The sequence below is a fragment of the Bremia lactucae genome, linkage group LG1 (assembly GCF_004359215.1).
Source record: "Bremia lactucae strain SF5 linkage group LG1, whole genome shotgun sequence".
In the NCBI taxonomy this organism is placed as follows: Eukaryota; Oomycota; class Peronosporomycetes; order Peronosporales; family Peronosporaceae; genus Bremia; species Bremia lactucae.
In genome coordinates, this window is record NC_090610.1 from 11176879 (window position 1) to 11191795 (window position 14917).

Consider the following 14917-nt stretch of genomic DNA (forward strand, 5'->3'; position numbering starts at 1 on the left):
GCGTTCCATATTGTCAAAGTCCAGAAACTTTATACCTAAGTTCAATGGAACTTTGGAAACAGTGGCACGAGTCCCAGTCGCTAAGTGAACAATAATTGTATCACCTACATGAGCATTAAGCGTCTTAACGTATTGTTGATTTCCTTCGAGGGAAAAGCGTCGAGCATAATTGCAAGACGCTCCTGAGTCAATTAAAATTAACCACGGCATATCAAAGCCCTTTACAGTCGCTTGAGCGACTAGCAAGCCAGTTGTACTCTCGCCCCGTGCCATTAAGCATCGAGCTAATTGGGGCTACGTCCTTTTTATTCTCACCTTTTAGAGGTTTAGAGAGCCTAGTTCTTCCCCAATAGGGCGCCCGCACCTACTGGGTATCGACGTTTTCACGCACCGTACCAGATCTCTGGTATAGGTCGGAGTTGAGTTCTTTTGAGCTTTACGCGAATTTAGTAGGGGGCAGGCTGGACCTAAATGTTTCGCGCTTCCGCACATATAACATCTACGGACTCGGTGCAAGAAGCAATTGTCGTAACAATCCTTATCGAGGGTCTCTCAATGAGGGCGTTGCCCGGACGGAATTATTCCGATCTCATCCTGCTACTTTTGAAGTGGCAGTTGCCATAGCGCTACGCGCTGAGTTTCGACTTTGAGTCTGCTCGCGTTTGCACGCCTGTTTACCGATCGATCTCTTCGAGCAAACGGGTTCCGTCAAATAAAGCGGAACCCATGAATCTAAGCCTCGTTGAGGAAGGAGAAGAGGCTCTTCAAGCTGTGGAACAGCATTAGACCATGTCTTGATGCATAGATGCGATGAGAGTTCTCAACTCCTGGACAAAGTCCCTAGGGTTGTTTTACCCTGTCGAGTTGCTGAGAGCCGTGCTCACATTTGAAAAGTCTGATCAGGCGGAGCGAACATGCTGGTCATTTGCTGTTTCAGCAAATCGCATGAGGAAAAAGCGTCGTTAATGGACGTGCTGCACGATAGTGCCCAATCTATGGCTGTACTTCCAAGTTTGGAAATGGCCATAGCCACCTTTTGCCGTTCTGTTTACAAGGCGGAATCAATTGACATTTCCATCTGCTTCATCCAAACAGGGAGATTTTCTCCCTCTTTTCTCTCAAATGTCTTCACATTTACACTTAGATGGTGAGCCCTCGGCTCTTAGTCAGGTACAGAGATGTACCGGGTTGGCATAGATGCCGCTAAGTGGTCCTATACCTGACCGATCAGGGAGGCTTCGTATCGCATGAAGGCTTCAAGCCTTGCGTGCAGGACTCTGGTCCCTGGGAGATAATAAATTCCACGTGCTCAAGCCCAAATAAGGTTTTGAGCTTGTCATAACCGGTGCGTTGCGCTTCTGACAGTTCTGGAACCTCTTCCATTTTCGTGAGGGTCAAGTCTTATAAAGACTCAGGCGTAGATTGACTACGAGTGCTACCAGGTGTAGCGGAGCTACCTCGCTCCTAAAGTCAGAGTAAGACTTTTAGACTCAGAAAGTCACTTAGTTCTATGGAAGTAATGGTTTAACAACTCAGGGAGTCGTACAAGCTATCAAAGCTTAAGGAATCCTAGTTCAATGGATTCAGGGGCTCGTAGAACCAACTGGCAACTAGTGCCCAATACGATATACCTTAGAAAGGCTTCTATCTCTTACAGATCAATGCGCAAGCCTTAGGAAGGCACTTAACGCTTTAAGATCAAAAGGAGAACTGCACTTTATTTAACTATGTAAATCTAAAAACCTTTTTCTAGCTAATTTAAAATAGATTTCGGCCGCCAGATTTATATCTGGCGTCGACCGCATTTGTTACCCATAATAAATGGGATTTAAGTAACTAACTATTTTAAAATTAGATAAAAGGGTATTTTACCCATAAAGTAAATGTACCACAACAACGGTTCTCCAACCGATGTGTGCCCCATTACACAAAACATGTAATAAAGTCTTACCTGTCTTTCTCTTTGTGCGCGTCCAGCGCTGACTGGACCGCGGAGATAGTAGATGTAATGGCCTATATCTACCAATGATTAAGCTTTCCGAATACTACTACGTAAAGTAATATTTTCCAAATATTTTCTACCTTTTAGATATATGTAAACGTTATTTCGACGCTCCGAGCCAAACCCATACTGCATTCAAAAAGGTGTGTTGTAACGTTGAAGACTTCCACCTGAGCAGCTCGTTTTATAAATATCGCTAGTTTCGCGAAAGAGAATCTTTGAAGTTTTCACTGGAAATGTCATGATGCGGCTCGCGCCACACAGCTTGCACACATGATCTGGAGCGGGAGGCGTTGTAACGGTCCGTAGCCAGTATCTCTGGCAAGTAGGCGCCTGGCGGCGCCCTAGCGACTTCTTGGCCAGTCACCATGTATGACAGGCGCAGTATTTGGGCAATCGCCCAGGATACCAGATTAAGTATAGTTTAGATCTGCATAGGAAATCATAAGATCAGTTAAGAGAAGAAAAACAGGAAAACGACAGAAGAGCGGTTAACTCTAGGACATGTATGTTAGTTGGTTAGCACTCTCATTTTAAATACATCTAGGGTTCTGCAAGTCCTTGCAACTTGTAGCACTTGTTGTCTTGCCACCGTCTCCGCCGTCGTCCCCGCAGCCGTCTTCGCCGCTGTCCCCGCAGCCGTCTTCGCCGCCCATTTCCGCTGCCGTATCTGCTGTCGTCTTCGCCGCCCGTCTCCGCTGCCGTCGTCATCTTGGGCCAAGCAGTGATCGTATGGACATTCGTGAGTCCCACATTTTTTGTGGGCAGAAGCTTGCTTTCATTGGCTATAATTCCAACCGGATTCATTAATCCGCACCTTTATCGAGACGTTGTCATTTTCGGCTATAACTCGTCTCGTTTAAGATTTAAGTCGGTTGTTTATCTGGAAGGCTAGCACTTAGGTTCATGGGTCGTCTCGTCACCCACGAAAAGCTACTTCAAAGCACAGCGAAAGGCTCATTACATCACCTGTCAGTATCCAATCCGGACAAAGCTGGCCATTCGTCGGACTGGCCGGATTCTTTGCGCCTTCGAGAAACATCTGAATTCGACACGACGTTCCGACTCACGTAAGGCCTTAAAAGCGCGGCTAGTAGAGCACAATAGCTAGCTGCTAAGTCTGGAAAGTACCGTAGACATACGGATTTACAGAGAAACTCGGAATACCAGCCCGACAACAAGCCAATACGGCACAGATTTCTCCACCTTATTCTCGTCCAGTGGAAGCATCAGCAATAAGAAATCAGGACAATTAATCCGACTTAGTAATTAGCTTTTGCTTTACAAAAATCAACAAGTTAATAGCAGTCAGCTACTGTTAATTAAAATATGTCCACACCAATAACGGCCGATCAGCATGGTCAGCTGCTGCAGTCAATGGTCGCGACTATGCAACATCAAGCAGAATTGATAGAAGAAGTGAAGAAGTCCAGACAATTAAAAAAGTTGAAACTGGATGGTGTCAAACTGCAAACTTACGGAGGTACCATGAGAGAATCGTTTCAACTATTCAGAGAACAATCGGAACAATATTTCTTGGTAAGAGGTGTATGCGGTCATGTCTTAATGCGGCCACGCTCTACTTAAGCACACACCCTAGCACCGCGAGGAAGCGGTTTGACCGTTTACTCTCGCGTGCAGTGATGTAATTGTGGTGGGCGCCTTAGCGACTCCACCAAACGCACTAAGTACTCTGGTATACGTGTCGTCACGGGAGCGGTGACCCGACTCCTGCGCACTTACCAAGAAGGGAGTAGCTTTCAGACTGATTTATATTTGATCGTATTAAATATAAATACCTATTTTTAACCAATTAAAAAAATGTCATATCTGTAGACAACACCAATATGTATTGCGAGCGTATCTTTCTAGATACCTCGCGTAACGGATGACGCTAGCCGTCGTCCCTCCTAATGTGAATGCACCTATGTGCATTACATACACAAGGGTGTGTCACAATGTGAACCACATTGTGACCCCAAGTGGTGGGTCTAATTACTTTATTTAAGTAATTGACCATCCCCTTAAGTACACAAAGTGTACTTAACAGGGACTGTGTAACATTAGGGCAACATTAGCCCGTTACACGTGCCATGTTTGCGGCAAGTTGGAAAGTTTTGCCAAAGAAAACCTCAACTCCTCAATGATGATCACACTTTATATATTGAACGTTTTATTAAATTGTCATCTAATTCATTAAATATACCATTGGCGCATCAACGTTCTGGCATTAAAAAGAATCAATTTTTTACATGCACTTGACACGGAAGGCATCGCCTATATTAAGACCATCAATCGTATATCTTGGGACAAGCGCACTCTTTCTTCAGCTCGAGCTCTTTCTCTGCACATTTTTCAAAATACTCTTTTTCAGCGATTTCGATGGTGCAGCTTGGCATCCACATTTCCGTTTTAATTTGCTCCCACTTCAAGAAAGTTAACATTTCAACGACCAATTACAGCTTTCAATTGTTCGGTTTCGCAAGGCGTTTTGAGGCCATATCGATTATTTTGGAAAACTTTATCTAGAACTTTCTCGATAAGAGCTTTAAGATATTTTACACCCATTTGTTAATTACTTTGCCCCACTTACAATGGAACTAAAGGGCGAAGTAGCAATCTTGACGCGTCTTTCTAATGAAATTTCAGCTGTGCAGCAGCTTAAGCAGTCAAATCCTTATATTGCAAACGTGATTGTCTTAAATGTAAGCCAGGACTCGAATCTAGTGCAGATGTTGGCCAGTAATGCCGCTGCCAAAGCGAATGCATTCGACGCAGTCGTGTCTTTTAATGAACATGTGGTGCAGCTTGACGTCGAGCTGGCCGCAGTCATACCGCTAATTAAACCCAACGGTATACTGCAGCTCTATGTGAACAACGTGCAGGAGGAAGATAAGCGCGTCATTCTGATGGCACTGATGATCGGAGGCCTTGTTGACACGACTGAAAAACACGAATCTAGCCCTTTCTTTCCCACTTTCTCGAATGCCGTCACCTATTCATGCAAAAAGCAGTCACTAGAGAGCCCCTCAATCTCGCTTACGAAGAAATACACGGAACCACGACCCATTAAAAAGTGGACTGTGCTAGCGGACGATTTTGAAGGTGACGAGCAGGATGACGACATCATCGATGAGGATACGCTGCTTGATGACACTGATGAGGTTCTTCTGGCGGCTAAGGCAGACTGTGGTGAAAAGATTGGCGGAAAAAAGCGTGCTTGCAAAAACTGTACTTGCGGGTATGTATGTACCTTATTGTGGCCTGCATAATTGTGAAGGGTAAGCGATAATTATACGGTGCTTTAAATTGCATGTCTAGTCTTAAGGATGAAAAAAACCAGCCAGTTATGTCAGAGAAAGACCTAAGTAAGCTGGTGTCTGGATGTGGAAATGTAAGATCTTTTGGATGACACTTATGCTTTTTCGTCATCTAACGCGTCGATTTTGGTGCATTTGTTTTGCAGTGCTTCAAGGGAGACGCCTTTCGGTGCGGCAGCTGCCCATTTTTGGGCAAGCCTGCGTTCAAACCAGGCTTGGAGAAAGTTTTGCTTAACTTAGATAACTCCGATGATATCTAACATTAACGTACGCACGCCGGTGCGATAAGAAGAAGCCAATGATAAACCTTGGACTTGCTCTATTAAGTTTTCTCTAGCTCCTTTTCATTATTTCTAGTCGCGCTACGGCATCAATACCATCTATACAATTAATTTACTAACATTCCTACCGCATGTCAACCAATCGCGCTGTGACCTGTTCTAGCCACTTAAACTCGAACGCTTCTGAGTAAATTTGATTGTCGCTCGGATGGGTATGAAATCCAGTCAAGTTGCAATTTTGTATAAGCTGCAGTCCGCTAGGCTCTGTCAACCGATACACTCCAACGCTTATAAGATTTGTCAGAAACTATTTTTGTTAATAATAGAACCTGCAATGCATTCTTACGTTTTGTTCGCATCGCTTGGGGCAACAACAATAGCAATCGCCTGAGAACAAACCAATTGAATCGCGAACTCGTTACGATAATAAACAAGCAAATAAAAGTAGCCGTTCGTACCTCAGGCAAAAGTGATTGAAATCCGCACTGGGTGTGAACATCAACAGATGACAGGAAACAAGCTTGTCTTGGATGCGTCTATAAGCAACAAAGTACACCTTAGCGCGAAGTTGTAGCAAATCTGCTAAAAAAGATAAATTCGTACATGAATCCAACCGAGGGTGAGCAGCTCATTACTGAAACAAAAGTCGAAAAGCTCTTCTTCGTTTGTCATAGAGCACATGTCCGACGACCCCTTTCCGTACGCCATGCCGCAGGTACAAACATAAACTACAAATATTAAATTGCTGCATCACAAACGCACCTCTTGCTTCGGGATGATAAGGGTTGTGATGACCAGCTTTTGGTCGCGCTAGAATGTTTCGTGCCACGATCAAATGTTTGTCAAGACGAGTAAGCGCACTTAATTAAGTTGTGTACCAGAATTCCAGCTAAAATGCCGCACGTCTCGATCCCGTAGGGTGGCTGGTTAGTGTTTAATGATGCCAACAATATAAACTGAGCGATGATACTTGCAGGAAGCTCAAGCGATCGAGTCTTTCCGCTTTGCAGAGCAATTAGTTAGATGCTGCCACAAATATAGCTTCACATGGCACGTACCAAGTCAAATTGGCAATCAATTTTTGCGAGCGTTGTCGACTACGCGGTGGTGCTGGAAAAGGCTTAATAGTGGGTGCAGTAGCCCCAACAGTCATCCAAGAGGCTTTTCCCACTGTAGGGTACGACACAGTTTGGCTCTAAAAATAATATTGCAGCTCGAGTTAATCGAAAAGCAGGTCATTTAAAATTCCGACATGATCTTTGGCGTGGCCTCAAAACGCCAAGCTTCTATATCACACTTCGTATACGTACGCTATTTTTCTGCACGCCCAAAGCATGCTCGTTTGATCGCTCAAAACTTTTCTTGGTCAACCGCATTGCCTGAAGTTGCTTTTCCAACGCAGAATTGTCGACCACATCAAGAGATTTGTCAGCATCTTCAATAGAGCTTACTTGATCGTTATTTAACGATTTCTCATATTCTAAGTATTCATTTTCTTCAGCTTCCATGCCATCCAAAATTTCATCAAACAGTTTAAAGCCAGCTTCAGCTTGCTGCTCGCAAAACATTGATTTGTTAAAAATAAAAATGTAAATTAGTGCGCCTATTCGACAGAATACCTTCCGCACCCACTCGCGATCTTTGTGATATTGAGGAAGCTCATTTTCATGGTGGGCAGTGGTCACTTTTGAACAGAGCCTGTCAAGCATAATTGAAAGTAAAATCGGCCGCGTAATTCCACCTCATTAAAAAGCAGCTTTAGAGGCAACGGCCTCTCACTTGCGACTCACCTGATAAACTTGGCCAAAAACACATAGCTGCAGTGCAGAAACACGTCGCAAAAATAATAATTAGCAATTTTGTGGAAGCCTTTTCCAAATATGTAAAGCCTGCGCTCGCCACCTACGCATTATCAAAAGCACACTCGGTGAAGTATGCCTCGGACTGTCGATAAAGCTGACGCGCCAATTGGTAGTAACTCTGCAGACGTAAATGCTGCTTCACAGGGTCCACGAGGCAGAATGGCGCAAGGCGCGCATGTCGCGCCCTCAATCGCTCGGTGACGTTCATCGCTCTTTTTCGAACCGCCTGACCCTTCTTTAAGCGCACTTACGCGGAAATTGAGTCCATCCATAATAAGGTTAAAAAATGTCGGCTGAAAACACGAGCTTGAGCAGCATGCAGCGACGCGCGGCTGGGTTAGTGACTGAGAGCATCGTAGAGTGATGAATCGATAATAATTCGCTTTTTGTTGAAGCAATCGAGCCCACAACCGGATGGTGCTACAGAAATTAGCTATGTTCTCGATTCTAATGGTCTTGGTGCCTTTAAGCACGTTTTTTGGTGTGCGCAGTTTGTTTAGACCCGGTATGCGGTGCTTGTTGAATAATTTAATTGTATCTGGCTGCTACGACTAAAAGTTATTATTTGACAAACATAAGAGGGTCGATATGCTGACACATGGAGGTAAGGCGATGTTGCGAGCGATAGACCATTTGCTTAGTTATTGACATTAGTATTCAACGCCGTTCGGCAGTGGATTTTCAGCAGTGCTTTCTGTAAATATCGTTATCGGGCTTTACGTTTTGTCGGCCTGGACTGAGGACGACAAAAAGGAAATTGCCCTACCAGTCGGCCGATTTGCCAAACCAAAGGAGATATAATACGAGAAGATGACATAGTAGCAGTATCATTGATGACGTTTAGCAATTTAAGAAAAGCACCACTTGAGCGCGACAATTCCTAAAAAGTAGCGCAAGTCAGTGGTTTTGTAGAATTTGCCAAAAATTTTAAATAGCATTGCTCATCCTAAGCTGTTTTGCGCTAAATACCCCAAGCATAGGTTGCAAACGACATGTGACCCGTCGAATATCTTCTCTGTGTCAGGTTTACTTTCTTCCATGCCTGCACTAGCACCGACGACAAATGGTACAAAATGGTCGGGTGTAGGGTGCGTGAGTTTTGTAGCAGAAGTATTCTGCCATTTAATGATTTGGTCGCGACGTTGGCTATAACTCAGCTTAGAACTGATGGTCAAAGTGTTGTCAAGCCAGCTTTGGAACGCAGCAGCCCAGCTTTCAAGTGGTTTGTCAATTCGTAGCTTCCACGCAAAGTGTGTGTGGCCTAAGCAGTGGATACAATCGACCTATCTGGGCCTAAGGCCATACAAGACTACGACGACAGGTGCCGGAAGGGGACCTTGTGTTATATGATGATTTTTAGTGAGTCAAGCAGTATCAATTTGACCCGAACATAAGCCTCCAGCAACGAAATTCGATTTTGATAATTGCTATTATAAATCGGTATCATTTGTAGCACAGCAGCAATTTGATACCTATATTTACTAAATTTAAGATTATAGAGCTACTTGAGAGTCATTGCCTTTAGCAAAATAGCACGGTGCGAACTAAAAAATCACTGACGCAGGAATCCGTTGTGAAGTACGAAGAGCACACAGCAAGCGCCCATGGTACGGACGACTCTCTTTCGAGCAAAATTTTTCCCACAGCGTGCGACGTCGCGCTGCGTTTCAAGCGTCATAATTATACCAAGACTGCGCAATGCGTTCCAACCAACGGCTTGTTCTTCGCTACTGTACAGACGTGCTACCGCAGCCGAGCAGACAGTGCGAAAACACTACTATTACCGCTCTAGCAGTCGACGCGAGAGCCGCGCCATGTCGGGCGATGTGGTAGTATTAGGTCTGATTTCCATCAATGTCGCAGTAACCATTGGCTGGATGCGTGCACGTGCGCCGCCTCCGCTTCACCCGGCAGCGCAGCTCCGCAGCTTCCGACCGTCGATGGAGACCATGCTGACGCATTTTACCACCTCCACGCAGCATTTGCTGGATGGACGGTACTACACGCTGCTCACTGCTATGTTTAGTCAAGCGACTTTGAGCCATTTAGGGGCCAATATGCTCGGACTCTACTTTTTCGGAAGGCACATTTGCGACGTGCTAGGCCCCAAGAAGTTTATTGGATTGTACCTTGCAAGTGGCGTCCTGTCTTCTGCTGCAGCAGTCTACGAGCAGCAATTGTCTCGACAATTGAATTACAATCTCGGTGCAAGTGGAGCTGTCAATGCCATCACGGCCATGAGTATTTTGCTCTTCCCGCATGGCACGCTGCTGATTTTTGGCCTGGTGCCCATGCCGGCGTGGCTAGGAGGTTCGCTATTTATTCTGAAAGACGCCTACGCGTTCGTGACGGATCGTCAAGATGGGATTGGCCATGTGGCTCACTTAAGTGGTGCGGCCGTTGGTGCAGGGTATTACTCCTACCTCCGTCGCGGCAGGTTCTGGCGCTTTTAGAGCCATAGTCTCCTTTAGTGCTTCCTTTTGGTATTTTATCGCAAGCACTGAATATATTCCATGTAAGCTTTCGTGCCAACATAATCAGCTTGATTGTCTAGGTCCTCGGTAATAATGCATGTGTGGCCGCTCGTTTGGTAGTTGGACTTCTTTACTCACCTGCTCGAGACTTAGACATATATTGTTGTCAAATGTGCTCTTGCTTTTATAACCATAAAAGTTAGCAAGCAGCGCTAGAGACCATTCAAAACTGTATAATTCCAAGCCAATGTTGCATTACTCCGCAATTTTTCGCCGAGAAGAGGAACAACTTCGGTGGTCATCCGTAAAAATTGGAACGATACAGAGAAGATTAGCATGAAAGAAAGTGTAATGAAAATTGTTTCTTCAAAAGAAACAGCACTTTTAATCCGTTTAGAATGGGGCACACTTCGGTTGGAGCATTTACTTTATGGAAAAACACCGTTTTGTTCCATTTCAAATAGTTAATAACTAAAATCCCATTTATAATGGGTAACGTATGTGGCAGCCGCAAGGTTTTAGATTTAAAAATTTAAATAAAGTTCAGTCCCCCTTCTGATCCTGCAGCGTCTAGTGCCTTCATAAGGCTTGCGCATTGATCTACGAGAGAAAGAAACTAATCTAAGGTATACTCTCGGGCACGAGTTGCCACTTGGTTGTACTAGCCCCTGAATCCCTTGAACTAGGATTCCTTAAGCTCTACGAGCTTGTACAACTCTTTGAGTTGTTGAACCTATCAGTTCTATAGAACTAAGTGACTCTGTGAGTCTACAAGACTTCCTCTGACTTAAAGAGCAACGTAGCTCCGCTACACCTGGTAGCACTTGTAGTCAATTTACGTTTGAGTCTTTTTAAGACTAAGTTTCTGCTGAAATGGACACTTTCCCGAACTTGCAGGGGTGAAACGCGCAGCGTTTGAGAAGTTCAAACAATGTTTGGTCTAAAATACATTGAGTTCATCATGTCCCTCTGGATGCAAGGCTTGAAGCCTTTATGCAATTGAGCCCTCTCTTATCGGACAGGTACAGGACCACTTAGCGGGACTATGCGTTTCTGTATCTGATCCAGAGCCTAAGGCTCGCCCCCTTGTTGTCAATGTTAAGACATTTGAGGGTGAAGAGGGAGAGAACCTCTTTTTTTGGATCAAGCAAATGGAGATGACCGTAGACTCTGCCATGTTGGTAACAGAACGACAAAATGTGGCCAGGACCATCTCTAAGCTCGGTGGTAGAGCCAAGGAATGGGCACTCACGTGCAGCTTGTCTATAAATGACGCATTTTGCGTGGGATTTGCTGAAACAGCAAATGACTAGCATGTTAGTACCACCTGATTAGGCTTTTCGTACGCGATCACGACTCATAGCGACTCGTCAGTGTCAACGACTCCAAGAGAGCTATGTCCAGGAATTGAGAATTCTAATTGCCGCTACGCATCAAGACCCGGTGCAAGAAGCAATTGTCGTAAAAGTCTTGAATAGCTTACGCCATACCCACCCAATTAAAGGGATCCTCTAGTTCAAGGGGGGGTGGACTCGCACGAGCAAAACCAACTCTGGCTCATGCTCATCACGCGTCGAAGTTTCCAAGGACGCGAATAATGTCGATGTTGAAGCAATCGACGTTGAAGATGAGAAAGGTCTCATGGCAGTGCACACAAAGCGCACTGGAAAAGACAAGACAAATGAGTCAGCAGAGGAATTTCTGCTAGCTCAAGAATCAGTAATCCGTTTCGTACAGGATTTCAGTGCTAACGCAGTAGACCGTCAGAAACGGAACGCAGACAAACATGGAAGAGCAAATGTTCTTTCATTCAAAATTAATGATCTAGTAATACTCTCTACGTTAAGACTTACCTAAGCGTGAAGTCACCAATGTGGGTAGCCGTAAACTACTACCCAAGTTCATTGGGCCAATTCGTGTACTGCATCGCAGAGGCAATGCGTACACGATAGAATTCCCACCTAGGAAGCGAAAACATCCTACGTTTTACGTTGGTGGCTCCGCCTGTACCACCAGTACGCGGTTTCTTCCGAGGACGGATCTGACCACCATTTTAAGAATCTCTAAAATATTCTTGTAGTCACGAACCAGATTCTCATGCTGAATCTGGAGATTCTTATGTCGGGTCCGAACATCCTCGAAACCACGATGAGCGGAACACAGCTCATCACGAAGAGCGTGATATTTCCGCTCATACTCCAACATGGAGTACGCGCTCTTCGAACGGTTTTCCAACCGTTCGATATAGAAAGCTTGGACCGTCTGCTTTGACGAGTACGTTTACCGCGCTCGTGTTTAAGGTTCTCCCCCAATACATGGAGGTAGCGATCGAGTTTGCCGATTTTCGACTCTAGACCCGACACACGGTTCGGATCTAATTTTCCTCCTCCACCACAACCATTGGTGGATTCCCACGGTGGTCAACGTTTCATTGTGGAACGTATTCTAAGCCACCGTGAGGTAAAGGGGCAGCGAACGAGTTATCTGGTTCGCTGGTGCGGTTATCCACCTTCGCATGACAGCTGGGAGCCTCGTTTCCGGCTGGTTATTGACGTTGCGGGCCACGTTCGTCAGTATGACGGGACCCATCCGATAGATCAGAATGTCCATCGGAAAAGACGCGCCCCTGGCGCCTGTACATTGATTGCAAAACGTCAATCGCATCGCGCATCTCGATAGAGATGCAAGCCCTTCCCCAGGGCGCGGAACGGGAATAAACATCCCCTTTCACTCGTTTCGTGTTGTCAACACAATACGGACAGGGATCACTCCACGTAAGGCATGGAAGTCTTGCCTCGCGAGACAACCGATGCAATTTAAATCTTGCACCGGTTAAAGTTCGTTTCTCAAACTAAACAAGAATCGCGCTAAGTCTTTGAAACCAGGCTTCGCGTCCAATGTCTTTGACACTGCGAATAAACGCGTTCCAGGCTTGCACCAACGAGATTTTATCTCGTTCGTTGTTGCCACCATACGATCGATGCTTAAGAAAAGCATCGAGATAAAAACCTTTCTCATCGCAAAAGTTCGTCGCGCTGGGATCAAGGCCATGTAGCTGTGTCGCAATAAATAAAGGATATTTGTTGTGAGGAGTAGTCTGACCAGACAAGCTACTGAGTAGCCGTTCGGGCAAAGCCACGGCTTTTTATTAGGGGCAAGAGGATACAATTTAGTGTCTGCACTTCCCTGAGTGGTACCTACTGAAGCAGGGGTACCACAAGAACTTTCTTTACGATGGCTTACGCCATTGTCATCACCTTGCACATAAACAGGTGCAGGCGACGGTACGGGAGACGGGACGGGCGAAGAGGGATCACCCTCATCGCCGGAACCTAATAGACTATTAATTTTCCTATCAGAATGAGCCCTCTCATTCGAAGGCCATAGTCAGCCGCCTGACGTTATCAGGCGACTGTTTATTCTCCCCGAGTCGGACATCTCGTCCGACTCGCATTCATAGTCGACCTCCAAAGAGGGGTCGTATTCACGTGGTGAATCGCCACGTACACCCGCAACATCTAGTGTTGCGCGAGTAGAAGATACTTCGGCAGACGTTCCGTCTGCCGCAAGAGATAACAGTGCATCACCCGCGGCTGCACGAACCGCAGCCAGAGCCGCAGCACTATCAACACCCCGCATGAATTTGTTCTTCATGCGATGGAATTTAAGATAATGGTTTTGACCAATCAGCATCATTTTTTGAATTAAGTGGTCACATAATGACCACTCCATCCAATAACAGTCAGAGTGGTTGTCGTTTAAGGGTGGGCGATGTAACGGGGTGTATCGTTACGTGAAATTAACACTTTAAGGTTGTTAATTAATATATTATTTAAAAGGTAGAGAATATTACTTGACATAGTAATATTCGAAAACCTTATCCATTGGTAGATATAGTCCATTCTTTCTCCTTGCTCCGCGGTCCGGTCAGCACTGGACGCACGCAATAAGAGAGACAGATAAGATTTTATTAAATGTTTTGTATTAGTATATAATTGAGTTAGTAATAAATAGTTAGAAACAGAAGAACTTAATTGTATTAAATATAGTTTGCTTTTAACCCTCTTCAAAGCAAGTGTTATAAAGCGAGTCTTCCTCTGCACGTACTAGTGTACGTGAAGTGACGTGAGGCACCACTCGCACTGAAGCAGTGGGAAGTGGACTTGTACTGAAGCAGTACAAGTCGGTAGTGCCCCGTTACAGTCCAAGAACCTGTCCACGCCAAAAGTGACTGGCTGACTAGTAGCTTGAAGCGGTTCTTAATTGATAATTTTTCTTACAATCTCCCAATAAATCTCAAGTCAGAATGAAAAGCGACCCTATCGCTTTGGCATTTTATCCAAGCTGATGATATACTAAATTGACGCAAAAACATAAGCGTGAAATTACAGACTGCATGTTTAAGAATCCTGCAACGAGATTCTAATTTTACTGTAATGGGGCACACATCGGTTGGGGTTGGAGAATCGTTGTTGTGGTACATTTACTTTATGGGTAAAACACCTTTTTAGCTAATTTTTAAAATAGTTAGTTACTAAAATTTCATTTATTATGGGTAACAAATGTATTCGCCGCCAAATATAAATCTGGCGGCCAAAATTTATTTCAAATTAGCTAGGGTAAGGTTGTTAGATTTAAATAATTAAATGAAGTGCAGTTTCCCTTTTGATCTTAAGGCGTTAAGTGCCTTTCTAAGGCTTGCGCATTGATATGTAAGAGATAGAACCCTTTCTAAGGTATACCCTCTTGGGCACTACTTGTCACTTGGTTCTACGAGCCCTTGAATCCCTTAAACTAGGATTCCTCAAGCCTTAATAGCATGTACGACTCCCTGAGATGTTTAACCCATCAGTTCAATAGAACTAAGTGACTATCTGAGTCTAAAAGTCTTCCTTTGACTTTAGGAGCGAGGTAGCTCCGCTACACCTAGTAGCACTTGTAGTCAATTTACGCCTGAGTTTTTACAAGACTAATTTCT

At 44.8% G+C, this 14917-nt stretch overlaps 5 protein-coding genes across 5 annotated transcripts; 4 read left to right on the top strand and 1 right to left on the bottom strand.

Annotated features, from left to right (window-relative positions):
• Window positions 1–4596: 4596 nt before the first annotated feature.
• On the top strand, window positions 4597–5582 carry CCR75_001186 (uncharacterized protein; the record flags this gene model as incomplete). The annotated part of the gene is made up of 3 exons (XM_067959291.1): window positions 4597–5243; window positions 5324–5396; window positions 5469–5582. 3 exons carry the CDS (start codon window positions 4597–4599, stop codon window positions 5580–5582), a joined length of 834 nt encoding a protein of 277 aa, XP_067820191.1.
• Window positions 5180–9047, bottom strand: CCR75_001187 (uncharacterized protein; the record flags this gene model as incomplete). Its single annotated transcript, XM_067959292.1, has 13 exons — window positions 8140–9047; window positions 7510–8069; window positions 7394–7420; window positions 7223–7301; window positions 6914–7156; window positions 6662–6798; window positions 6482–6605; window positions 6362–6413; window positions 6207–6331; window positions 6062–6139; window positions 5950–5990; window positions 5732–5890; window positions 5180–5189 (listed from the first exon to the last, which is right to left on the bottom strand). Exons 2-13 carry the CDS (start codon window positions 7671–7673, stop codon window positions 5180–5182), a joined length of 1239 nt encoding a protein of 412 aa, XP_067820190.1. The 5' UTR covers window positions 7674–8069; window positions 8140–9047.
• On the top strand, window positions 7752–8266 carry CCR75_001188 (uncharacterized protein; the record flags this gene model as incomplete). The annotated part of the gene is made up of 3 exons (XM_067959293.1): window positions 7752–7801; window positions 7861–7948; window positions 8120–8266. 3 exons carry the CDS (start codon window positions 7752–7754, stop codon window positions 8264–8266), a joined length of 285 nt encoding a protein of 94 aa, XP_067820193.1.
• Window positions 8504–8703, top strand: CCR75_001189 (uncharacterized protein; the record flags this gene model as incomplete). The annotated part of the gene is made up of 2 exons (XM_067959294.1): window positions 8504–8553; window positions 8574–8703. 2 exons carry the CDS (start codon window positions 8504–8506, stop codon window positions 8701–8703), a joined length of 180 nt encoding a protein of 59 aa, XP_067820192.1.
• A 22-nt stretch (window positions 9048–9069) lies between the features above and the next one.
• On the top strand, window positions 9070–9918 carry CCR75_001190 (uncharacterized protein; the record flags this gene model as incomplete). The annotated part of the gene is made up of 1 exon (XM_067959295.1): window positions 9070–9918. The coding sequence occupies one exon, from the start codon at window positions 9070–9072 to the stop codon at window positions 9916–9918; it is 849 nt and encodes a 282-aa protein (XP_067820424.1).
• Window positions 9919–14917: the final 4999 nt, after the last annotated feature.